Source organism: Uranotaenia lowii, chromosome 3 (assembly GCF_029784155.1).
Source record: "Uranotaenia lowii strain MFRU-FL chromosome 3, ASM2978415v1, whole genome shotgun sequence".
In the NCBI taxonomy this organism is placed as follows: domain Eukaryota; kingdom Metazoa; phylum Arthropoda; class Insecta; order Diptera; family Culicidae; genus Uranotaenia; species Uranotaenia lowii.
Genome location: NC_073693.1, coordinates 239012614 through 239038846, shown reverse-complemented (window position 1 = coordinate 239038846; position 26233 = coordinate 239012614). Strand labels below are relative to the sequence as shown.

The window sequence follows — 26233 nt, the reverse complement described above, 5'->3', positions numbered from 1 at the left end:
TTTATTACTCTTTTTAGTGGGTTGTGCCAACGTAAGAACTTCATCTACTTTGTTACTGAACTTCATTAAGCAAATTTAACTATGACCATTTTAAAAATTTTAAGACGTTTATTCAAAAGTTACTATTTATTCTTTAAAAACCATTAATGGAAACGAACTTATACATGCATAATCAAATATATACAGTTAAAACATTTATTTGTGTATTTTCAGTTTATGCGCTGTTTGAGCAAAAGTATTATAAAAATAAATTAGTCACCAAAACCCCTCCCATGAAACGGTTCTGCCTACCCAAAGATCGTGACCATCCCAGCTCGAATAATAAAATTTCATTCTGTCAGCTAAATTAAGGCTGATTTAAAGAGTCATTTAGAGTAATTAAAGTGATTGGTTCCGAGAGATTCCACAATTCGCTGAGCCGTATTTCAACAGAAAATGGATTATCTAAATGTGCACATATAAAATTCTTGAATTAATTGAAGTGTCGTATTTCATTTTTCATCATATTATTTAAAATGAACTTCATATTTCAGAGTAGATATGCTCAGGGTAACAAAAAGCGTAAAGTAAAAGTCGATATACCCCAGATTTAGTCCTCAATATGTTGAAATTCTATTATTTAATACTAGAATTGGTCACCCTATCAGTCGCTTCATTTTTAATTTATCACTATCGGTTGGAATTGAATGAAGAACGGCAATTTTTTTTTATCAAAATTCCTTGATCCTCATAAAAATATATATGTAGTTATGAAATCATTGAAATTGTTTTTATGAATCTATTTGAATTCATATCAATCAAAAGTTTTTCAATGCAACTTCAACGAAATGAGTTATCTTTGAAGCAAGACACCCATTTTTAAGGAGTTTTTGGCTTCAAAGTAGTTTTCTGAAGAGCATAAAAATCAAAACTTAAATTTTTAAGAAGCCTCTAATAGCAGACGTTTGAACAATTTCAAAATAGTATAGTTTATGAAAATCGGCTCAGTAGTTTAAATTTTATAACCAAAACAATAATCCTGGTTTATATGACCCTAAACGGCTAATTGTCCATTTCTTTGCTGAGTGACTCTGGTAACCCCATTAAAAAAAAAATCTAAAAACGAGAAATTGAAAAGCTTTTTATTTTAGGAAAAGTCAGGAAAATTTCATGTATGTATCTAGCTAGCTTTAACCTTTTCTGAGATATCCCTTCAAGAAAGTACGGTTTGGGTTATATATGTAGCTCCTAACCACAAAGGAAGGTTAAATTCTTCAAAAGTACCGATACCAACTCAATTTTGTAAATCAGCTATAGTAGACGAACTAAAGCAAGTTCTTATTTTATTCACACCTTCACTTCAAGGTGACATACGGTGTTTTATTTTTGGTCGACACGAGAGACAACTATCTATCGACTGGAATGATTTGCTAGTTTGTAGGTATTTCCCTATTTTTGTTCGGGTTCATCGAGGACGATGATCGATTTTTATTAAACAAGCATTTTTTTAAACCAATAACCGATCGTCTCAAATGTTAGGGTGGGGATAATGAAACATTTTAGAGTTTTTGTTTGTGCATTTTACATAATATGCAAGTCATTCTATGGAAGGCAGTGCTAGTGTCATATTTATTTGAAAAGATGTCAAAAATTCCTGGTGAAACCCGAGGAAATGTACAACAGATTTCTTTTTTGGAACTAAGTTCTAGAAAATTGGAAATAAAGGTTTCGATCCTTCCTGTGCGTATGTGTTCACTAACAAATAAAGAACGGTATTGGAATTGTCTTCAATAGACGTTAATGACATAATTATTTTGACCCAGACCTTGATTCCATTTCCATGTGACACGTGCCACCGAAGATATATTAATGAACGTATAAGTGACACAAATCTAGAAAAAAAAATGAAGTTCTTGGCGTTTGAGCAGTGTTTTCGCTAGACGATTATTGACCATTGCTTTCTGTATGAATTATAATTTTGAATTCTAATTACGTCGAGTGGTAAATTCTGATTCAAATCCGACTAGTTGCTATCGGGAGTTTCGAGCGAGTGGAAATGTGGTTGATTTGGGTTTGTGTGGTGATAGCCTGGGCTGTTCTTCAGTATCGCAAATATGTGAAGAAATTCGACTTTGCCAAAGATATTCCTACGGTAGAAGGCAGTTATCCCTTGATAGGGATCGGTTACAAATTTTTGGGAAAGAACGATTTACAAGTGTTTGAAATTATTCGGGAGCTGTTCCAGAGCAAAGAAAAGCTCCGCAAAACATGGCTGGGTCCCTTGGGCTTAACTCTTTTTACCACCGATGTGGACATAGTGCAGCAGGTTCATGCGAGTCCCGCGTGGTTGGACAAACCGTTTTTCTACGAAGTTTTGAACATCGGATATGGACTGTTTACGTCGCAAACTGAGCGATGGAAAAGTCAGCGAAAGGCGCTGAATCCGTCCTTCAATATCAAAATTCTGGAGGGTTTCATACCTTTGTTTGATAAACATGCTGGAAATTTGGTCAGACGTTTGGAGCATATCCCTGAGGGTGCAACTTTCAACGCGTTGCCTTATATGATGCAGCTGAACATGGCAATGATCTTGGATACCAGCCTAGACTACAGTGGAGATGAGCTGGATGAAATCGATAAGCTGGCTGACTACATAGCAAGGTAAAATTAACATCTACAAATACAAACAAAAAATCCTTGTTTATCCTAGCAGAAAGACTATTTATCTCTGGAGTTTGGTGTAGGTTTTGCACAACGCACGCTGTTGCATGAAAGTTAGAGCTAACTATAGGTGCACCGAATAGTGAGCCGGCAACTATTCGTTGAAACGAATAGTGATAGAAAATTACTTGAAATTTAAGTTTTTCGTCAAGATTTTGATAATCCGTTTTCCACAAAAGTGCGCATGACGATTATCTAAAATCTTGCCAAACAAATATTTTTGATAAAATATCCCTCTGAAAAGATATAATGAAAAAACTGTTTTTGTAGGACCACCCTAACCTTATGAAAACAAATTTCCATCAAACTTTTATTTCAAGAGAAAGATGTTCGATGTATTCGACAAAGTTTTATGAATTGTTAGGTTCTACAATATTGTAGAACAATGTAGGCCTCAATCTTATCACAGTTAAACAATAATAACTCAGAAACTTTATAAACCACCCCAAAAATATTTCATTCAAAATGACCGCCTTGAGTCGTGATTGCATGCAAGATTGGCTACCAAACAATCTCACCTCAAATTAGGCTCTTCCAATTCGCAAATGTTGGTAGCGGCTGCTCGATTGGCTTGGCGCGAGAATAAGCATTAAGTCCATTAAGTGTAAAAGTCCATTAGTAGTAAGAAAAAAGTAGCCGTTTGAGAAGCGTCGTGAAAACGTATTTAGTCGTAGAGTAGCATAAGGTCGAGTGCCTTTTATAAAACCCTAATAATTTATTAGTTTACGATAGAATATAAGTCGTTAACGTTACGCCGTGCTGTTTTATTTCGGGAGTGATCCGTAAAAACCCATATCGAGGAAAATAAAACCCGGTAATTGAAGTGTTGGGTGCGTCCATCAGCCCACAGTGATACCCATTGATCGAGCAGAAAAGGCTCATCCTCGAGCTATTCGACGTAACTTCCGTCATCCCCAAACAAGTCGTTTTAAAAGTTTGTCTTAGACATTAAATGCTTCAAACTTAAGGGAAAGACGCAAAAAATTGTTTCCCACTAAATTTAATTTCTGGACCACTGTGGCATTGGCGAGGTAGAACTTGTTTCTTATTGTACAGCGTTTTAGCACTTCAAGCAAGTTCGGAGAAAATAGCAAAAAAGTTTTATCATTTGTTTAATCATGAACGTGTTTTGCTACTTCAACGTGTTTTGGTTTACACTGAATCTTCTTTTTTACAGTTCTCTCTGGTGTCCTTGGAGACAAATTGATTCAAAACGGTCGTTGAGACTTTACACCCGTGTAGTTTCAAGGCTTAGCTTGTACATCTGTTTATCGGTGGTTTCCGCTTATGTGATTTTAACGGTCGAAAAATCGAAATTTTGAGCGCGTTGCACCTTAATCGAGTCTAATCGAGCTTAAATTTCGCCTGATCAGTTTTATGGTCAAACTACAAAATGTTTATGGTCCGTTTTGGAAATTCGATGGTTATCTAAATTTGCGGACGTTAGTAGGAAAGGCAAATTGGCCTCAGCCATAACCTTGAAATTGAATTTACTGGCGGCCTCACCACTGTTGTTAGGTGCTTTACTAAAATCAGTTTTTGCTTGCTTTAAAAAAATTGTACATTTTCTGAATTAGTTAAAAATTTGGTGGCGTAAGTTAAAAGATAGTCAGCTTTCGTTAATGGATTTTCAAGGTGATTTTTAAACATCTTACATTTTTCTCCATACGCTGCATGGTTATTTGTTCGCTTAACATAATTTGTTCGTCTATAAGACAAGTCAAAGTGAAGCATACTAATTGAACTCGTTTTAAATATAAAATTGCATTTATTTGTGATTTTTGGCAATATTGAAAATTGTTGTTAAAATTTGTCAGCGTTTTCCGGCGAGTTGTACCTTTTAAAAAATGTTTCATTTTACCAGTCGTCCTTCATCTGGTATTGAGGTAGTCTAATATATAGGGGATAATGAGGATACTTGATCCCTGGGGATACTTGATTCCTTAGCTATATCTCGAAACTGAAATGTCTTACAAAGATCAAATGTTCTAGAAAAATATGCCAAAATGAGCAAAATAACAATGCTTGAAGTTTAAATTTTTTTAACAAAATAATTGTTTGTGTAATTGAACTTTTTTTGAAAAATTTCACAAAATTTTACTTGAAGATCTTTTTTCATCACTTTAAAATGTTCCTTACATGGAAAAATTATGAAAAAAATATTTGTTCCAATGTATCAATCGTTCGAGCGTAAAATGAACTTCATAATGCCATATTTTCAAAGCAATGGAAAACTCTCAACTTTTTTCAGAAAAAGTTTTCTAAAATGTTGATTATGGGTACAATTGATCCCCTAGAGTTGGGTACAATTGATCCCCCTTCCAAACGGCATATTCTTCTTCTGAATTGATCGTTATGATTGCTGATTTCGAAATTACTAATATTTATCCAAAAACTAATATTTATCAAACAATTGTCTGGAGAAAACAGCAAAAATAATTAATTTTCTCTTAATTATAAAAAAAGCGCCTTTAAGTATGCAATGTTATGAGCGTTAAGACAAAGTTATAGAATTTTTTCTTATGTCTGCTATAAATTGTGAAATGAGAACAAACATGACCAAAATAGTCAATTAACATTCTATCTTGGGGTTTTGTTTGATTTTTATGCAAGGATTAGGGCTTCCTGAATAAAAGATCAAGTCTCCTTCAATAGGGGATCAAGTCTCCCCTAACTTCAGAAAAATCGCAATTTTTTTACTCCCACGAAAATGCTTCTAGTTCATCAACGGGTTCAAGTATCGTTCTAATTTTTCGAGCATAGTAACTTGAAGTTACAAGCTGTCAGAAAATGTTAAAGACGGCGAGTTGCTAAATTTTTCTAAAAAGATATGGCGAAAATAAGAAAAGGGGATCAAGTATCCCCACTCTCCCCTACTGTTATGCATAGACTCGAAAACTACAGAACAGATGAAACAAGTTGAGCACCACTGACTCTCAGTGTGTGCTGCACGGCTAACTACAACCCAAAACACAAACACTCAAAACCCAAATCTGTAGCATTATCACTAATGGGACATATTCAAAACCTATGCTAGCTTACATTATTTTATCCTACTTATGGGCCCGTATTTCCTACATTAGTGTACACACTGACAAACAAGACGAACAACATCCATATCACAGTTGGTTTGGCACAGGAATATCACAGCTTTTGCGTCGGGTCGACTATCACAGGAACTGGCAACACTGCTCCACGGGCGCACCTCAACTGCCCGGAGCACCTCCGACTGCCTGCAGCTGGGTCTGTTGGCCACATGCTAGCTGCTTGGCTCAAGGCGGGAATTTCGCTCATCAACAACGGCCCTGTAGAAAACCAAATGTTGTTTCTCTTTTTCCCAAAATTTTCTTAAGCGCTAGTTCGTCCCTCGCCCAGTTGGGGCCGTCAGCGATGACAAACTATGAGCACAGCCGGCAATGACTACTAGCACAGGTTGCAAGCTTCAGTTCTGCTCGGATTGGCCGGTTGCTCCTTAGGTAGGGTGTCGTCGCCTTGAAATTCCCCGTGGCCTGTGCGTTGAGGAAAATGGATGTATATGCGATCCGTTTGAGGTGATTTGTTTTAGCTCACCTTTAGCCGGTGCGGAATAATCCGGTCGCGACCTCTGAATGCAACGTAGTGCACGAAACCAACAGCAACAGCGAAATTTATCGATGAATAATGTTCTCGATGTCGATGCTTGTTTACGTTTTCCCATGTGGTTTCGTTTGACAGCTTACACACTTAAAATTAAACACGCATATTTGGCTTCTTGTTCTCTCTATTGGTAGGATTGACTTCACACTCAAGACGAAATAGCTACACTTATTTATTTATAACGCTACACAGATTATCGTTGAAATTGGCAAGTTATTTTTGAGGCAGGGAATTGTTCATAGTAATCATAAAGGGTGATACGGTCAAAGTTTGGTCAAGGGAAAACGCGTGTATATCGAAGAAATCGTTTATTTAAAAAATCAAATTAAATTTCTTTTTCAAGTTTAATTAGTATAAAATTCAGGAAAAATATTCAGTTAGGCTTCCGCTTTTCCACCGTAATGGCAAGATGCCTTTCTACTGTAATGGCAAGATGCCAAATCCGGCCAAAACAGTACGGAACAACCGTGTTTCTTCAGGAAAGGCAGGAGACGTTTATTCAAACACTGTTTCACGTAAATTTCTTGGTTGACAGTCCCGGAAGCTATGAAAATGCTGCTTTTCAAGCCACAGGTACAGATGGCTGGCCAAACCAGATATTTCTTCGCAAACTTTGACAGTTTCATGCGCTTGAAAATATCTGCTACCTTTCCCCTTCCTTTTGCAGTATAAAACTCCTGTCCCGGAAGCTGCTTGTAGTCAGCTTTGACGTAGGTTTCGTCGTCCATTACCACGCAGTCAAACTTCGTCAGCATCGTCGTGTACAGCCTCCGGGATCGCGCTTTGGCCGTCGAATTTTGTTTATCATCGCGATTTGGAATCACTACCTTCTGGTAAGTCGATAGTCCGGCTCGTTTTTGGGCTCGATGCACGGTTGTAGACGCAGCATCTCGGAGAGAGAGGTTAGGGTTTCGCTAGAAACTACCGGCAACTCTCTTTGTCGTTTCAGAGCCTTCCGATTTTCTGGCTGTCGACAAACGTTCCCCGAACACTTTAATTACATTTGTAACGGTTGATTTGGCAACTTTTAGCGATTTTGCCAGCTTTGCGTGCGAGTAACTCGGATTTTCGCGATGTGCGAGCAAAATTTTGATACGCTGCTCTTCTTTCTTGGACGGCATTTTGACAACTGAAGAGTGAATTCCAAAATCAAAATAGGAGCAACATTCTACACACACACACCTTCAAAATGAGGGGTGTTCAGGTTTTTTTTAAATGCAAAATTAAAAGAAATACGTCAAGTTGGTATTGACCAAATTTTGATCGTATCACCCTTTAGGTATTCATTTTAATAATAACTATAGAAATGTAGTCTGAGAAGTTGCATTTTTTAGGTAGTTAAATCAATGGATCCTCTAGGTTTTATTTAAGAGAAAAACTCGATCGAGAATACCTCGATTAAGATTTAAGTTTGAAACTTACTTTCTGAATAATTTGCAATATAAATAATAATAATAATAATTATTTATTAAAGACCCTTTAATAATTGTCATTCGGGTCAAGATAATGTTAATAATGTTAAACAACAAATTAATAAAATGAATTTTTATCTTAATTTTTACGTGATTTCTTTAACCATTAAAAATATATTTATAATTAGAATCCCGTGAATATTAAAAATATCAGAATTTTTCAAAGAATGAACTCTTAAAAATGAATCCAAATTTTATTTTATATTTGTGGTTTCTTCAGGTTTGATTTTCCACACTGACTGCGATCTTCTGCAATTGGAATCCCTAATGAAATTTTTACATTGATATTTTGATCCTTAAATTCTCAAATTGATATTTTTATTTTTAAACTTAACTTCGAGCCGAATCTGAATAATAATAATCCTGCCTTTTGAGCCTCAGTCCTTAATCTGAATTCGGAATCTGAAAACGATTTTTGAACCTAAGTTCTAAGAATTTTTTTCAAAAAACTGTACTAGAATTGTGGACCTGGCTGGAATAAGATTTAGAAGTTTTGGCTTTAGTTCTGAGTCGAGATTGTTATAGTCGTTCATCAAAATTTGATTTAGAAATTCAAATTTTAGAGAAAAACATTTCACTGTTGGTTATTCATGAACGTGTTTCGAAACTTCAACAGTAATTTTATCGAAACTCGTTAAGTATCTCAGTAAAAAAATGCTACAAAGATTATCTTATACGACCCGTTCAAAACTGACTAGAATTTTGCATTTGTCTTTGTTTACACTGATTTTTTTTAAAGTTCCCTCCGGTGTCCTTGGAGACATCTGATGGCTCAACCAAAAAAAAACATAAAATTGATTCAAAATTAGGCCAATCTACAAAATGTATATGGTCCGTTTTCGCAATTCGATGATTAAATGTTTACGGACGTTAGTATAAGTGGCAAATTGGCCCCGGCCATAACCTGGAAATTGGATTTGCTGACGGCCTCACCACTGATGCTAGGTGCTTTACTAAAATCAGTTTTTTGCTTGCTTCGAAATATTTGTACATTTTCTGAATGAGCTAAAAAATTTAAATATGAACACTCAAACGTTTGTATTTATTTAAGGGGCGTAAGATAATACATGAAGGAGGCCACCTTTCGTGGTGAGGTGATTTCAAAACAACTTACATTTTTTTCTATATACTGTATGGTAGATTGAAAAAACAGTTTCTTATTTACGTAAACGAATGCAATCAATCAATCAATCAATAAAAAAAGTCAGTTTACATCTATGTTGACCATGTTGAGCATGTAAACTGTTCTAAGCATCTAACTAAATATAATTCGCTACATCGTTAAATTGTGCGATACATACAGTTGTTATTTTAATCAAATGGATGTAGCGTTTTATTTTAATATTTGAATCTGAAGCGACCGACAAGTTGCAAAATCTCTTAACTCGTTAAAAGGTTTTTCAATAACATAAATATCAATATAAAATGGTATTTATTCGCAATTTTTGGCAATATTGAAAGATGTTGTTGAAATTTATCAACGTTTTCCGTTGAGTTGTACGATTAAAAACGTACGTTATCTGGAATTGAGGGTAATCTAATATATAAAAGGCTTATAATGTCTGTATTTTTCACTTAGACTCGGAAACTACAGAACAGATTTGTTTATTGAAAATTGGCAAGAAGTAGTTTTTGGGGGCAGGGAATTGTTTGTACTAATCATACTTATTAACATTAACCAACAGGCCAAAATTACCAATGTAGATAAGAAAAACAATTCTCCAGGCGAGACGTACTTTGCGAGCTTTTATGTTTTGGAAAAATAGATCAACGCTCCCAACAACGGCAAATGTATGCAGCATGAGAAACAAGTTCAAAATGGCTCCGAAGGAGTTCAAAGGAGTCAATGTTTAGGTACATATATTCTGAAAAATCAGGGGCAGAATTCCGATACTATTAGGAATCCAAGGTAAACTGAAAGTCTTCATATACTGGAATCAACCTTAACACGTTCGTCGCCAAGCTCATTTTGGTAGTTTTACTAGAGGGGCCCAAAGAAATTTTCCAGAGAGAGAAAGCAAAGAGGGGAGAACTCCCATATTTAAAATGTGTGGCGAAGCTGAACGGTAAACTCAAGTAAGAGAGCGTCACACGCTTTTTGATGTGACGGGGCCCCTTAGGAAATACACCCGTCACCCGAATATGGGTGCCGTGACGGCGAATGTGTTAAAAATCTGCCTAAGGAGTGTATTCGAAAAAAAAACACTTTGTTTCGTAAATAACTTTTAAATGCATGGATGGAAATTGATGAAATTTTCAGTGAAGCTACCTAGTAATGTACGTACATAAAATTTGGTGACAAACTGTCAAGTGGTTTTCGAGATAGCGTTCAATACTGAAGTTCATTGACATTTTTTTTTGGGCAGGATCGGGAAAATTCTAGAAAAGTCCCAGTGGGAGATCCAGAAACAGCTGGAAATCAACTATTCGATATTTACATGGTTCACATGGTAAATCGCTTAAGAAGTCCTAGAGGACCCAAAAGTGAGCTTAAATTTGAATAAAAGTGAAGATTGCGGAAACTGCCAATTAATTCTTTCATAACGATCGACAAAATGAATGGCTATAAATACAAAGAAAACTGCCTCCAAATGCGACCGTTTCTTTGTAAAACTCTTTAATAAGTCCCACAAAGTTTATACTCTGTTTAAGTTGGATCTAGAACCGTACCATTACGCAAAATTGGTGGTGTAGTGATAAAAAGTCAAATATGTTGTTTTTATGCCGAAGAAGGACAATTGACTGAAGTCCATCAATATTCATATCGATTGATTGTTACTTCACACTATCAGTTATCTTATAGAGAAGTTAGGTTCATTAATCAAACTACTAACTCGGTAAAAGTTAGCTTTCGCTTATCAAAACTGCTTAATGTTGGGTAAAAATAAGTGCTCGGGTTCGCTAATTCAAACTTCAAAATTTTAAAAAATTAAGAAAGACAATAAAAATATAAAGACATTTTTGAACATAAGAAAAGTGGTGCAGCAAAATAGGATGGATAGGGGAGCTTTTGAATATTTTTTTTTTCGAAGTATATCTGTACATTTCAGCACCTTCAGTCGACAATAAGATTGTAGGGGAGATGAGGGCATAATGGGCACCTTAAGGAAAATGCTTATTTAACCATAGAGAACAGCTGTAATATGTGAATTACATCATTGATTCGTGTTCCGACACTCAAATAGTCTATTGTCTAATTGGATGAAACTTGAAAAAGTAGATAAAAACGTTTAAAGATGCATTTTAAAAAATTTTGCCGAAAGCTGAAAACCAGTCACTGTAGAGGCATAATGAGAAACCCCCCGAGGCAGTATGAGCACCATTAATGAAGGCATAATGAGCATTTTCTGCCGGGGAATCTAGCAGCGAATTCGACTCGATGAAGTCAATTGAGTAATAGAGCTACAGCTCAACTTGTATCGTCTGACGATTTGGCCTATTGGTTAGATGTCGGAGAGATAATCAGTAGGCTCGAGTTCGATTCCTGGTGGAGGTGATTTTTTTTTTTCTTCTTTTATCATTTATGATCATGATTGCACTAAACGGTGAGGCGTAGATTCATCAAACAAAGCAAAAACAAAATAATCTAGGTCTGTTTGTAGAATTCAAAGAATTAACACATGTTCATACATTATGTTTCTGGTGTTTTGTTTGACGGATGATGCTTTGATGCTATTAGCCGTATAATGTAACAATAAAAAAAATCAATCATGAATGGTATGTGCAAAAAAAAAAATCCCCTCGAACAGGAATCGAACTCGAGTCTACTGATTACCTCCCCGACATCTTACCAATAGGCCAAATCGACAGACGAAACAAGCCAAGCTGTAGCTCTATTATTCAGTTGACTTCATCGAGTTGAATTCGCTGCTAGATTCTCCGGCAGAAAATGCTCATTATGCCTTCATTGAAAGTGCTCTGTTCGCCTCTAGTGAACAAATTAAAGTAAAAACGCGTTTTACAATTGATTAAAGTGAAAAATCAAAAATTTTATTATGCTGAAAATTGAAAAACAATGTGTAGATCATGTTGCAGTGCGTACATTTCAGATCAAGATGATTGAAAGGTCATAAAAGCTTATTTGGTGGTGCTCAAAAATTATAATATTTTCGTCACTTGAGAACCTTGCTGGTTATTATTTAATATTTCTGTAAATATGAAAAGGATATTTCTTTTTTGGTGAAAAATTAATACTATAGGTAGTACGAAACAAGTCCTCATGAAAATTTGTTTAAGAAAATACGTACTTATGTAGAAAAATGGACTTCTCATTATGCCTCGGGTGCTCGTTATGCCCTCATCTCCCCTATATCTAATTTCTGTTTAAGAAAATATAGAAGGAAAATTTCAACAAATTTTTAACAGAAAAATCTGTTCATTTTATTTTACAAAATCCGTGTAAAGTTTTGGTTCAGCAAATGTTTTGCGACATCTGCGCTCTAAAAAGGTTTCTACAAAGGATTGCATCCAGCGGTATTAACATTTAAATAAAAAGAAATTTTCTTATGCCATAGATCATGAAAAACAAAGCGAGAAAAATAATAAGCTTATCGAAGGTAAATACACTTTTCAATAATAAGCGAATTAGAGTTTCTGTGACAGACACTCTCTTGTGCTTCATCCGACTTAAAATGAGGTTGCCAGATTTTTTTCAGCATGTCATCAATCCGAACTATTTTATCTAAAAACTCGGCAAAATCCGAACATATGATTCCAAAATTGTTGACCAAAAATCCGAGAAATATCCGCTGAATCAAAGCAATACAAAGATCCCTATCAATAGAAATATCCGGGAAAATTTGATCATAAACCAGGAATTACTCAACTAAATCAAGAAAAAAAATTTCATTAAACCTATCAGCATATTCTAAATAGGTGAATAAATCCTATGTATACCTTTAATCCACGTCCTCTTCTTTTCATTTCCGTCCATAAAGTCCTGTCTCCATCGTTGACGTCTTCATTGATTGACATGAGCAGTATAACTTATTTTTAATTTAATATGTTCATTGACACGTGCGGCGAGATGAAACGCTAGGTAGAAGAAATTGTAAAGGCATGAAGAATAGGCGGATAGGCAAGCATCAGATGAGCTTCGTAGGATAAAGTTTGGATAGGTGTTGAAACTGTAAGTCTAGGGCATTTTTATTGGAAAGCATGAAAGTGTGGTGGTACGCCTTTGCCGTACAACAGACTACTCTGTATAGGAAGCGTGATCGACTTTTGATCAACACATTCCTAAACACAGCAGGCCAGTTGGACTGTGTACTGTCAATACACAGTCAGGCAAAAACGTAGCACCACACCGACTTACATGTGCTTTCTTAGATGCGCACCCGATTCTAGCGATGATTGCAATTTTTGGGTTTCGCTTAGAGTAGTTGCTACTTGTTGATTTTTCACATTTTATCTACTCGGCGTCCCTACTTTGCGAAAATTATCTAAGTGAATCGTAATTTGTTTATTCCCATTTATTAACCCCCCTTTTTTGTCAAATTATTGGTTGATGATAAGTTTTAATCGCCGATAAATTTATTAATTTAATATGTTCATTGACACGTGCGGCGAGATGAAACGCTAGGTAGAAGAATTTGTAAAGGCATGAAGAATAGGCGGATAGGCAAGCATCAGATGAGCTTCGTAGGATAAAGTTTGGATAGGTGTTGAAACTGTAAGTCTAGGGCATTTTTATTGGAAAGCATGAAAGTGTGGTGGTACGCCTTTGCCGTACAACAGACTACTCTGTATAGGAAGCGTGATCGACTTTTGATCAACACATTCCTAAACACAGCAGGCCAGTTGGACTGTGTACTGTCAATACACAGTCAGGCAAAAACGTAGCACCGCACCGACTTACATGTGCTTTCTTAGATGCGCACCCGATTCTAGCGATGATTGCAATTTTTGGGTTTCGCTTAGAGTAGTTGCTACTTGTTGATTTTTCACATTTTATCTACTCGGCGTCCCTACTTTGCGAAAATTATCTAAGTGAATCTTATCATCAACCAATAATTTGACAAAAAAGGGGGGTTAATAAATGGGAATAAACAAATTACGATTCACTTAGATAATTTTCGCAAAGTAGGGACGCCGAGTAGATAAAATGTGAAAAATCAACAAGTAGCAACTACTTTAAGCGAAACCCAAAAATTGCAATCATCACTAGAATCGGGTGCGCATCTAAGAAAGCACATGTAAGTCGGTGTGGTGCTACGTTTTTGCCTGACTGTGTATTGACAGTACACAGTCCAACTGGCCTGCTGTGTTTAGGAATGTGTTGATCAAAAGTCGATCACGCTTCCTATACAGAGTAGTCTGTTGTACGGCAAAGGCGTACCACCACACTTTCATGCTTTCCAATAAAAATGCCCTAGACTTACAGTTTCAACACGTATCCAAACTTTATCCTACGAAGCTCATCTGATGCTTGCCTATCCGCCTATTCTTCATGCCTTTACAAATTCTTCTACCTAGCGTTTCATCTCGCCGCACGTGTCAATGAACATATTAAATTAATAAATTTATCGGCGATTAAAACTTATCATTAACTTATTTTTATGGTTGATGTTTGGTTTTTCCCAAGGCTACTAAACACTAAATATGACACGTTTACATTTAAGAATTTACGGATAGTTACCAAAAAAAAATATAACAATTTTGTAAACATCAAAACCAGTTGATCCGAGCAGCAGAGTTTAAATTGTAAACAACAGAACGCTGGTTACAAGATATAAATTTTGTTTTTAATTATAATTCGGGGCCAATAGCTATATTTTGTCTGTTGATTAGAAATAAATAAACAAACTAAACTAATTAAAATGAATTGGATCTTAAAACAACCTACTTTTTTTCTAAATGCCTCCATTTGATTAATCGGAAAAAAATACACAGAATTGGCATCTTTTTCTGGATCTTGTGTTTGTGGGAGAGTCTATAGGGTTTCATCCGGTTCGTGTAAAGTTGGGTTGAACTGCTAGAGATTTTTTTTAATGTTTGTACATTTTGATCTTTTTTCGGTTGGTCATTATTCTGATTTGCATTGATATGTTGAACTGTCATTATTATGTTTCAGATTCTTCGAGAATGGCGGGCAAAGATTTACGAACTTTTTCCATTATTTCGATTGCATTCACCGTTTCTCTGAAAATTATCGTGAATCCAAGGCAATCAGGAAATATTCTGACGAACAAGTGAAAAAGGTTTGTTAAACATATTAATCCCAAAAAACAGTTTGTTAAAAATTGTTGTATATTTCTAGTTAATTCAAAGCACGATAAACCACTATCAATTCCCGAAGGCCAATGCAGAGCCCGAAGATAAGTACAACGTTCCTCAAATTTTCGTCCGGGCACTGTTTTCAAACAAAGTGAGAAAATTTGATGAAAAGGAAATCTACGACAATTTGATAACCATCTCCGGTGCAGCAACGGACACGGCGGCATCGATCATGAGCAGCACCTGTCTATCGCTGGGCTTTTACCCGGAATGGCAACAAAAACTGGTTGAAGAAATGCGAACCGTGTTTCCGTCGGAGGCCATCGAGTTCACGCTCGAATCGTTGAAGCAGCTGGAGCTGACCGAGATGTTCATATACGAGGTTATAAGACTTTACCCGGTGGGTCCTATGGTTTCGCGGCGGAGCTCCGAATCATCCGTCATCAATGGGATCCGGATTCCGGCGGGTGTCACAATGGTGATGCACATTTTCAACTTGCATCGACGTGAGGATATTTGGGGCCCGGATGCGCTTCAGTTCAATCCGTATCGATTTGCCAAAGAGGTACCACGAGCATTTTTTGGATTTAGCGCCGGTTCCAGGAGTTGTATAGGTAAGTTTGGGTGAAGCAATTACACTTGACGAAAGCTGAAATATTTGTTGATAATTATTAGACATTTGCTTTTGAATGTCGATTTTTAGTCGAAGTTCAGCTGGTTTCCAGTCGAGAGTCTCTCTGCTTATCTCATTCACATCTCGTGAAACAGACTTGCCCGTCGACTATCAGTGGACTTTTAAACGAAAGTTTTTTTTATTATCGAAATGAAATGTGTTTTTTTTATTTTCTTTTTAGCCAAGTATTGATTATCGAAATGAAGAGTTAATCACCGTAAATTTGTTTAATAAAATTATTTTATCGGCTATATCGGTGAAATTGTATATTCTTTGAGAAAGAATATTTAAGAATTGAAAGAATATAGAGGTTCGTTCGTACTGCAAGTTTCCGCTTGTGGGACGAACCACGCTAGGCCTACTATTGTGTGGTGGTTGCTACAACTCTATCAGTATCAACCACTGCAAGATAGTAGGCCCGTGAGGAACAAAACGATGAAATGTGATGAAAAGTTTTCAAATTAAAATTACCCTCCCGCTCATTTTCAACATCTTTCACCTTATTCTAATCTTCTATCCGTCTATATTCTTTCAATTCTTAAATATTCTTTCTCAAAGAATATACAATTTCACCTATATAGCCGATAAAATAATTTCATTAAGTTTTTTTTATTATAATAGAAACTTTGAGTAGGCTCACACATTTGTTTCGGAAAACAAATGCAACTTCAATATTCCTTCTTTTCCTTCATCTTATTTCTGCTCGCCGGTGCTATTTTTAGCATGACTTAAATAGAACTGCTTTATTGGCTAGCTCCTGTCCACTTGTATTTGTATTTCCAACGTATTCGTTTATACTGAGGTTGCCCGGATATTTAAAACAAAATTAAGGAACAGTTCGGCCCGGTCCGGTTGCCAGGATTTCATTGAAAAATGCCCAGATTTATTCACTTCATTTGACAAATCAAACGAAAAAAAACTAATTGTGCTGTAAAAGTTTTTTCTGTATGCCTCCAAAACGAAATTTTTCGAGCAAGTTTTATAAAAATAATCATGGTAGGTTTGATGATTTTTTTTTCATTTTTTTTGCTTGATTTTTGTTGAGGGCCATTGAGGGCCTTATAACTATGAAACATCGTGTTTTTCGCTTTTCCAAATCAACCAAATCCATATTATCCATTGTGTCATTATGTTTTGAACACATGATCGCACGCTGGTCGTTGTCGGAGAAAAATTAAAATTTTTACCTGTTTCTCGTTTAGGACATAGACAACTTTGAGTACTGTACCAAGCGACAATATTGTACAGTGAGCCTGAGCGGCTATTTCGGCTATCAACTGGTGTAGTAGATAACTTTTCGCATGAGGTGGAGCTTAGTAACATTGCTCAAGTAACACAGATTAAGCCAACTTGCATTAGGAAGTTTTATGTTGGTTTTATAATGTAATTTTTTGTGCAGCTCCTTTTATGACGGTTTTATTATAGTCATGAAAAATGCTTATATTTTGTTTCAACTATTCGTTTTCAGGTAGTTTTGAAAACGCTAATAAAGCATTTATTAAATATACTGTTTAAGTTGTTTTGAAACAGTTATCAATGCCCTGTTAAAACTTCAATAAACACAAACTTAGAAATTTGCTCTATATGCTTTCTTATGCATGTTTTATAATAGCACTCAGTGCTATTATACAAACAGGACACGCTGATGTAAGATTGGAATTTTCATTTTAACACATTTTGATAAGTTATATGTGTTGTTTTTGAGTTAAATAGAAAAAAATATATAAAAATCATTGAAAAACTTCAAATCACCGGAAGCACCTCTGCAATATGAGTATTGAGTGAAAGGGCCCAACTAGAAGGAAAAATAATTGTTGCTTGACGCAATCGTTAATCCAAGATGACAGCTTCCGCTTTTAATTTCAAAGCTGTAAATTATTGATAATCTCATGAAACATCCACAATATGGATATTAGGTAGAAGGGATAAACGAGTAGAAGTCGAATTTCGTTGTACGACGCTATATTGAATTCCAAGATGGCGACTTACGCAGAACTTAAAAATACTGTAAATGACTAAAAATCGCATGAAACGCCCAAAATATGGGTGTTAGTCAAAATGGCTCAACGAGTACAAGTCGAATTTCGCTATCTGGTGCAATTTTGAAATCCAAGATGACAGCTTCCGCTGAACTTTGAAATGCTGTTAATCACTGAAAATCAAATGAAACTCCTACAATATGAGTATTAAGAGAAATGACTAATCTAGTAGAAGTCAAATTTCGCTATCTGACGCCATCGTGAAATACCACAATATTGGTATTGGGTGAAAGGACTAAACTAGAAGAAGTCGTGGTGGCGTCAGGTAGCGAAAATACGACTTCTTCTAGTTTAACCCTTTCACCAACTGTCAATTTTGTATGCCATCTTGGATTTCAAAATGGCGTCAGAAAACGGAATTCGGTTTCGACTTCAACTCCTGGTTTTATTTCACCGGCCATTCACAATCAGTATCTTATTTATTTCATTCAAAAAGTCTGTCCTCATTTTCTGTATTAATTAATGATTAACAACTCAGAAATGAGGAACTCATCCTACGCGTGTAGTTGGTTGGCTTGCGAAAGAAGCGTCAAAATTCTAGCAATTTAAATAGCTCTCATAAAACCGTTATAAAAATAATAAGTCAATTATCATTTTACCTAACATCTTTACCGGCATTAAAAAAGAGGCTTAGAATATGCTTAAAAGATAACATTTTTATATCAATTTTACCCGATCATTTCTCAATAATGCTATCATCAACCATCATGGTTGCTAGAAAAAAAACTCGTAAAACTAATGAAATCGAAAACACCAAAATGGCTGACATGTTTTATGAAAGCTTTATGAAAGCATTGGAAAATCTTATAGCTTTATTTAGCTTTATTAGAGTTCTGGTGAGTGCATAGCTTTTTATGAAGATTAATACCAAGGTCATTGAATTACTATGTACCCCCCTTGATTAATACTATACACTAAAGTTTTTTTTACGCTGTTTGGTTTTGCCCCGTTTTTTATGGCACGGCTTCTTTTTACACGGTTTTTTGCCATAGGTACAGTTCTTCAGTACGGCTCTCGTGAATCAACACGTTTTATGATGCAAAATAATCCAAGCCCTATACGTTAACGACGGATTTCATGTCGCGTAAAAAAACCTTAGTGTAGTCCTAACGATGTTTTGCTGACCATAATAAAGCTAAAATTGTTACTTGGGTGGTGCTACCAGCAGCAACTGAATGCATAAAATACCAAAAGACAACGTCTGTGTTCTAAGTCCCATTCATGAGCACGTCGTGGGATCTTTCCCCAACTTGTGGAGTCCAGTTAACGTAACCGTAACCGAATAACTATCTATCGGTCTAGAAGCAGATGTTTCACAGGGTTCCATATTCGGACTTGTTTTCTGGAACGCCGTATATAATGAGATTTGAACGCAAAAAAGGTTGAATACCTGCCTCCTGAAAACCGGTGTTTGTGGAAAGGGTTTCAATATCTACGAAAGAAGAGAAGCGTCTAAAAGCCAATCATTAAACCGTAGTACTAGTTTTGTAGATGAGGACTCGGTTTCTAGAGAATCTTCGTATTATCATAAACAAAATTTATTGGAAACTCGCATCCTTTACAGCGCTTTGGCAATGACTCTGGCGTTGATGAAAGTGTTTTTAACGTCGATCGTGACAATGGGGAATGAGGAGAACTTTAGCGTTTTAGCTTTGTATGTACGTATTTAGTCATCATTCGGATTTCGTCTACTGTAGACCTTTTCACTTTTTTCGTAAATCCATTTACGCCGAGCCACCGCTCCACGCCTCCTTCAAGTTTGTACTTCCATGGGTGCAATTGGACGACTCATGATACCTTGTACCCCTACGCCATAAAGTCCACCTGGAGCCTCTGGTCATGATTCCCATCCGGTTCCGGTGGAGGTAAAGTCACCTCCAGTACACTACCCCTCTTGTTACGATTCAAGACTTAGATCTTTCATCGAATGACTTGAGGTCTGGCCTTTTCTCGTTACTCGAGCCCCCTCTCTGTATTCACTGTTTTTTTATTTTCGGCCGATATTTACGTCCACATATCTAGACCCGACTTTGTCTATAAAGGCCATGGCTCAGCTTGTGTTGGCTCAAAGCCCTCTCCTTTGCCCGACCGTGTGCCCAACCGTGAGCAGCTTATTCTGGATACGCGTTTGTCACAACACACGTCCGGGAATTTAAGGAACAATTCGGATGATCCTCCTCCTCCTCCTCCTCCTCCTCCGACATGGATACTCTTCGCTCTACGAGTTTGACTGTGGAAAAGGTATTATCTTATTCCCGCAGCTTCTGTCGCAGGGGGCACGTTTTACTCAGATACTTCACGACGGTAGAGATTTCCTGCACGACGCACACGATTGTCCTAGAAGATCTCCCTACGCCGAAAGTAGAGTCTTACCTTAGTAAAGTATTTTTTGTGATGGTCCAATGAGGCCTATTTGGGTCCTCCCTCCACCCCATACGCTTTTTTGAAGTGAGCGGGACAATTTATCCTTTGGATATTTGTTCATACATTTCTTTGTCATTTTCTGTGCTACTTGTCTTATCAACTCCCGCGTATTTCCATCACTGCACAGATTATATGTCTGATAACGCATCAGATTGCCTTCACATTATAAAGACCCCATTTAGGATTCTTGCTTATGTTAAAAGGTTCTTAGGGGGCATCCATTAATTACGTAACGCTCCTAGGGGGGGGAGGGAGTAAGCTCGAGCGTTACGAATTGTGACATAGGGGAGGGGGGGAGGTATGCTCATCGTTACGTAACGATTTTTTCCTTAAAAATTTCAGTTTAATCGCAGCTATTATGATGTCATACAATTTTTGCAGAATGATAAGCCCACCAGAATCAGTTTAAAATTTGTAAGCTTTAATATGATTAAACTGGTTTGTAACCTTCCCTTTTTTTCCAAGAAATAATCGCTAGAAAATTGAATATTAGATTTGTACATTTACCCCCAAGAACTCTATTCAACTTTAAGACGGAAATTTTACTATATTTTCTCAATTCATCTAAAAAATGCAATTTTGGTTATTCCGACGAATATTACTTAGTGGAGTATATTTTACATAATTGTATAATTTATTTTGCTCCTTGAACAAAATAAATTAAACAAGGTAGATCATCAGTTAACAAGCACAGAACAACTAGTAATAAGACAATCATATTATTTTATCAGAGAGTTATCATCAATGAGTACTAGAAAGCGATTTGAATAGATTAATTCCGTTTCGAAGAACGTTAATAAATTTTATATTAAAATCTTTTCTTACCATCGAAAACCATTATTCAAAATAATGAAAAGATGGTGGGGGGGGGGGGGGGTAATTATCAGCGTTACGTAATTTTCATAGGGGGGTACGTCCAAGCGTGACGATTTGTGACATACGGGGGGGAGGGGGTCAAAAAAGTGCATTTTTTGCGTTACGTAATTTATGGATGCCGCCTTATTCCAAAAAATCCAAAGGTTCTTATTCCAAAGGTTATTGCCATTCTTTTGAAGCTGTTCATACTCGAATTATCTTCGATGTTTTCAAGCCGTTGTAGAATATAGATCGTTTCGTCATTTTTTTTTTAGCAATTGGTAGTCTAAAACCACGCTCTTCCGAACTGTAGATCTAGAGCCAAATATTAAGGAAACATTCCGATTTCCATTTTATGGACAAACATCAGGCTGTTATACGCAATACGTTGTTTCACAGATAACGATTTAAGCGGGCTTGTGATTTAGCTCAGTTGGCAAGGCAGTTGTTTCCTGATCCGATGTCCGTGAATTCGAGCCCAAGAGTAAACATCGATCACAGTTGTCCCGGTAAGTTTTTCAATGACTGTCCGCCAACTGCATCGCTGATTTAAGTCGTGAATGACATAAAGATGTTAAAGTGACTATATCGAAACAAAACAAAACCAAACCATTTAAGCGTGTCGAGCATAAGAGCACGCCTAGTTGCAACGTATCAAAACTCTCATAATGTTTTTTGGATTTTCTGCAATCGCTTTATTTGTGTATCTGAAGAATGAAGAAGAATTGTAGAACAGTAATCAAAATATGGTATAATTACTGACTTCATATAATTGATTTTTGACCAGAAAGTCAAATACCTATTTATCCGGCAAAGTACACCATATTTATTGGCAATTTTTTTTTCCACATACTCTATGAAGTTTAGCTTGCACTTCTAGATATTTTTTTTGACGTACTCTTTCGATACACATCCGCCAATAAGCAGATTTGGGCAATTCACAATTTTGCGGTTGCCTTTTCCAAATCCGCAGCCCGTGGCGTAGAGGATAGCCTTCAAGTCTTCCAATGCAGCGGGCATAAGATCGAATCCCGATCACGGTATACATAGTACACATTTTGTAGGTTGGTGGTTTTAGCATTTGTGAGATGCTAGCTATCATATCCTCGAAAGATGTACGCTTAGAGTTATTAAAATAAAAAGGAATCTCTTCGAAGAAACATCAAGTTCCATTGAGATCCTGTAAGTGTTTGTGTTTGTTTAAAAAAAAGTCAGCATTTGCTTCACTGCCGTTGGAAGCATAAATGTCACATGTTACAAAAAGGCAAAGCGAGAAAAACGCAATTAAAGTTTCACCAAAACATTTTGCTGTTATCGCACAGTTTCGCAACTTTTGTTGACTTCAATGCCGTAGATCTCTAAAGTATATTCCTATCATATGAGCCTCGATCAAATTTTTTGAAAATGAACTGTTTTTTTTAATGAAAATCCTTGTGTGACATTTATGCCGCGAAATTCTATGAATAGTCGAAAAATGGACGCATATTTGTCACACCACGAACATTTTCTCAGTATTTGTTTGGTTTGGAATTTCGTGCGTGGCTCTTGTGTTTTATTCGTAAATGGAAGCTTAAATTTAAAAAATCAGGTCTGAATCGGATTATTCGAAAGCGTACATTATTTGGTGACAAACATGAAGTGTTTAACGGGTTCGATCAATGAAACGGCACGGGGAGCCATTTGCGGCAGCTCACTCACTGTACAGGAAGCAACATTTCTTCAACAAACTGTCAGCTGCCGTGTTGAAAATGCCGCAACCGCGAGAGAAGCGATACCAGAATACGACAATCAATACGTTTGAAGTGAATATGGTCCTGGAACAAGTTCCGGATGAAGTAACTCTGGCGGCATACTTCCTAAACTTTAAAAAACAGACATCTGCGGTATTTTGCGAGGTGCGTCAAAATAAAAACTCAAAGCAAAACTAAAGAAGAAATGGTCTGCTAAAACCACCGAAAATCACTTATGGCCATCCTGGACAATTTTGGATAACAGTTTCACAGCGCCGGAAGAGTAATATTTGACTAATGTTGTGAAAAGGGTTACGTTTGCATTCACTCTTCCAAGCGCCAGCAACGAACCCGAAGCAGTTTGCAGAGTTTTTCTTACACATACTGGGATGTCGCGAAAACAGTGACCTTTCCCCCTCTTTATATTTCCATGCTCCCCTCGCGACTATCAAGGACACGTATGCCAAGTTTGGTGAAAATCTATTTAGACGTTCCGAAGTTATAATACATTCATTTATTGAGTGTGACAAATATGCGTCCAATCGTCTCAGTGTGACACTTATGCGTCCATTTGTCCCAGTGTGACAAATTGACTTTGAATTTTTCTCGAAATTTCTAGAATAAACTTTATGTTAGAGTTTGACCAGTTTTAGTCACAACAACATTGTTGTTGTTCTGATCGCTTGTTGGTGGAAAACATTGTTCAATGTTGCTCAATGTCAACTTTCGGTTTCCCTTGGTCGTCGCCAATCTTACAGTTTATGTCCGACATCTGTTTCTATCTTGTTCAACGTAGAAGTCATGGTTTGTTGATGCTAATCCACCTTTCTTTCTCATGTTTGCTGCTGCGATTTCCTCCGAATATGCCGGCCTGGTGAAGTTTCGGTAATCTAACCATATGTTTTGTAGATGGGATTGTTCGTGAGTTCAATGGCGTATTTTTGGTTGCACCAGTGATGAACTGTTGGGTAGTTCAATTGGATTCTAGCTCTGCCACCCACGCTGGAAAAGGTTGGTTTTAGGAGAATTTCTTCCTGCTTTACAGTTCTAAGTGATTATATATTCGGTCAATTTTTCAAAAGACAGTTTCACATTTTTTCTTGGTGTTCTCCAAATCATATAAGCGTGCAAGAACTTAATTGGAGCAATACTCGAAAGTCATTCGTGGATTGATTGAGTTATCACTTTTAAAAAGGCAACACTCGAAGTCTGAAATGCGGATTTTTTTACTCATAATGAGTAAAAAGATGAATAATTTATAAATAATTTTAAAACTTAAAGGTTTTATTTTCCATTCCAGGATACAGGTACGCCATGATGAGCATGAAAATCGTTTTGGTGCAGTTGCTGCGTAAGTATAGAATAACAACGCAAATGCGACCGGAGGATATACGATTCAAGCTGGAATCGATGCTCCGATTCGCCGATGGACACATGATTCAGTTGCAGAAACGATCAACTGAAGTCGAGGAAACAGTTTGAAGGGGTTAGACGAAAAGTACTCAAAATACCCAGTATCACGTCAGGGGTAAACCATCGGATGGTATTTCCAATAGAATTAAAGTTTCTTTATAAGATATCTTAAGTTTGAGTAATAAATAATTCCCAATTAGGACTCTTCCTGATTTGGTTTTATAAGTGTACATTGTGGGTGGAATTTTGATTTGATGACAAACATTTGGAAGTGATATTCAAAACGACAAGATAAAGAAAAGATCATAGATCCATTACTCACGGTATATTTTAAGATGCAAAAATAAATATATTCTTACAAGTAAGAACTCAACCGATTGACGTGTTTCTTCTGATGCTGATATCGAAAATTTTTGTAAGATTCTTTTTGAGAAAATCAATGGAAATCCTAACAAACTTTCCGAGTCACAGCTCACACACTATCACTTTCCAGAGCTAGTTCGCTAAGATTTACGGCTAACCAATCCACGTAGAGACAACAAATATGTGTTTTTCTTCTTCTCAAATAGGAAAACAAATTAATGTTTCCACACAGCTTCAGAATGACAATTTTTAAATTTGATAAAATATTTAGACGGGACCTTAGTAGAGCCACGCCACCAGAACAAACCGCATTTTTAATGATCCAAATTTGGGTAGAACGAGAGTAGTCTTCATCATCGTCTTGCGATGATTCACTTCAGCAGTAATTGGTAGACATATTAAACCCTGGTGGAATGATGTGATTAAAATAAATGCAATAGGGTAAATCACTTAACAATCGGTATAAACTGGGACTTACCTGGGAAGGTTGCAAATTTCACAGGTCGGCAGCTCTCGGCTATTGATAAATGTACAATGGTTACAAGTCCAGTTCTGCTCCACATCACTAGCAGATACGAATTCAACGTCGTTGTTCATGCTCGATCTACAAAAATTTGAAAAATGTTTGTTACTAAAACTGTAAGATTTTTAACAATTCTATTCTAAGATACTGACTCATCATTATGAGAACTAGCCGATATCAGTTGCTCTAAGGTTCTCCAAACTTCTTGATTCTTCCATTCGTTAACGATAGTTCTGTCTTTAGTGCGCAGAGCTTCCAACAGGGTGGACATCTGTGATTTCATCGGCAACATATCCATTCGATACAAGTATAGCAATAAGTGGAAATCTGACATAACCTGAAAAAAGAAAAATAATCAAAATTTTGACAACCACAAATATAGTTCAAATACTAACATCCAAAAAGTCCAGAGATCGTGACTTGGCCAGATAGTCACTGAGGGCAGCAAAGTCCTGGATGTGTCCGTCGATCAGTCGATTCTCGACCGGGAAGTACTGAGCAATATCTTTCCGCTCGTGGAATGTGAACATCGGTATCATCGGAGTGGAGGCCGGCACATCGACCAGCAGATATTCGACCGGCAGCGGACGTCCCAATCGCTGCACCTCGTTACCGTAGGCATCCTTTTCCTGTTAAGAAAAAAAAATTAAAAAAAAATCATCGTTTAGTATTTTATTTATTTATTTTTTATCTATTGTAGGTGTTATGAGGATTTCTAGATGTACATAGAAAAAAATATTTAGAGAATAGAATTTCCTCTCTGGAGCCACTATTGACAAATTGACAAATATTCTTCTATTCAGCTTCAGCTATGATTTATTAAACAGGAAAACATGAAACCAAAAGTATAAACAGCTATTTTCGACGAGCCATAAAAATTAATTGTATTGAGTTATAATCACCTGCTCACACCAGCTACAAAATAAACGTTAAGTTAATAGATTTATCACGTGTTTTGGGAGCGCCAGACGTCTTCAAAATAAAACCGGCAACCTACAATTTTTGAAGCCCTCCCTCCAGTTAACTTCCCAGAGCGCTTGAAAAAGGGGAGAATCGTGAGAAAGAGGGAGCATCGCGGCTTTCCAACAATTTGCTCAAAACCCAATTCTCCTGGAGCAAAATGAACTGAGCAAATTCATTTCATCACAACATCGTCATCTCTAACTTGTCGTATAGATCCGGCAATGGTG

General features: G+C 36.6%; 2 protein-coding genes across 3 annotated transcripts in view; one reads left to right on the top strand and one right to left on the bottom strand.

Annotated features, from left to right (window-relative positions):
- Positions 1 to 2010: 2010 nt before the first annotated feature.
- Positions 2011 to 24387, top strand: LOC129751469 (cytochrome P450 4g15-like). Its single transcript, XM_055747008.1, has 4 exons — positions 2011 to 2640; positions 14881 to 15007; positions 15067 to 15637; positions 24045 to 24387. The coding sequence occupies exons 1-4, from the start codon at positions 2036 to 2038 to the stop codon at positions 24224 to 24226; spliced, it is 1485 nt and encodes a 494-aa protein (XP_055602983.1). The 5' UTR covers positions 2011 to 2035; the 3' UTR covers positions 24227 to 24387.
- An 80-nt stretch (positions 24388 to 24467) lies between these two features.
- The window catches only part of LOC129751466 (nuclear protein localization protein 4 homolog), an 88392-nt gene continuing 86626 nt past the window's right edge, over positions 24468 to 26233 (bottom strand). The window contains exons 7-10 of one of the 2 annotated variants that reach the window (XM_055747001.1): positions 25439 to 25672; positions 25196 to 25380; positions 24999 to 25124; positions 24468 to 24925 (exon numbers count right to left, since the gene is read on the bottom strand). In XM_055747001.1, the coding sequence (XP_055602976.1) occupies positions 24919 to 24925; positions 24999 to 25124; positions 25196 to 25380; positions 25439 to 25672 (552 nt within the window). In that variant the 3' untranslated portion in view covers positions 24468 to 24918. Of the gene's footprint in view, positions 24926 to 24994; positions 25125 to 25195; positions 25381 to 25438; positions 25673 to 26233 lie in introns of those variants that run through there. The other variant, XM_055747002.1, reaches the window with a different exon arrangement.

Excerpts from the sequence above, each read along its gene's own strand:
- LOC129751469 (XM_055747008.1), top strand. The coding sequence starts at position 2,036 with ATGTGGTTGATTTGGGTTTGTGTGGTGATAGCCTGGGCTGTTCTTCAG. Across the intron at positions 2,641-14,880 it reads CTGGCTGACTACATAGCAAG|ATTCTTCGAGAATGGCGGGC; the intron begins GTAAAATTAACA and ends ATTATGTTTCAG. Across the intron at positions 15,638-24,044 it reads CGGTTCCAGGAGTTGTATAG|GATACAGGTACGCCATGATG; the intron begins GTAAGTTTGGGT and ends TTTCCATTCCAG.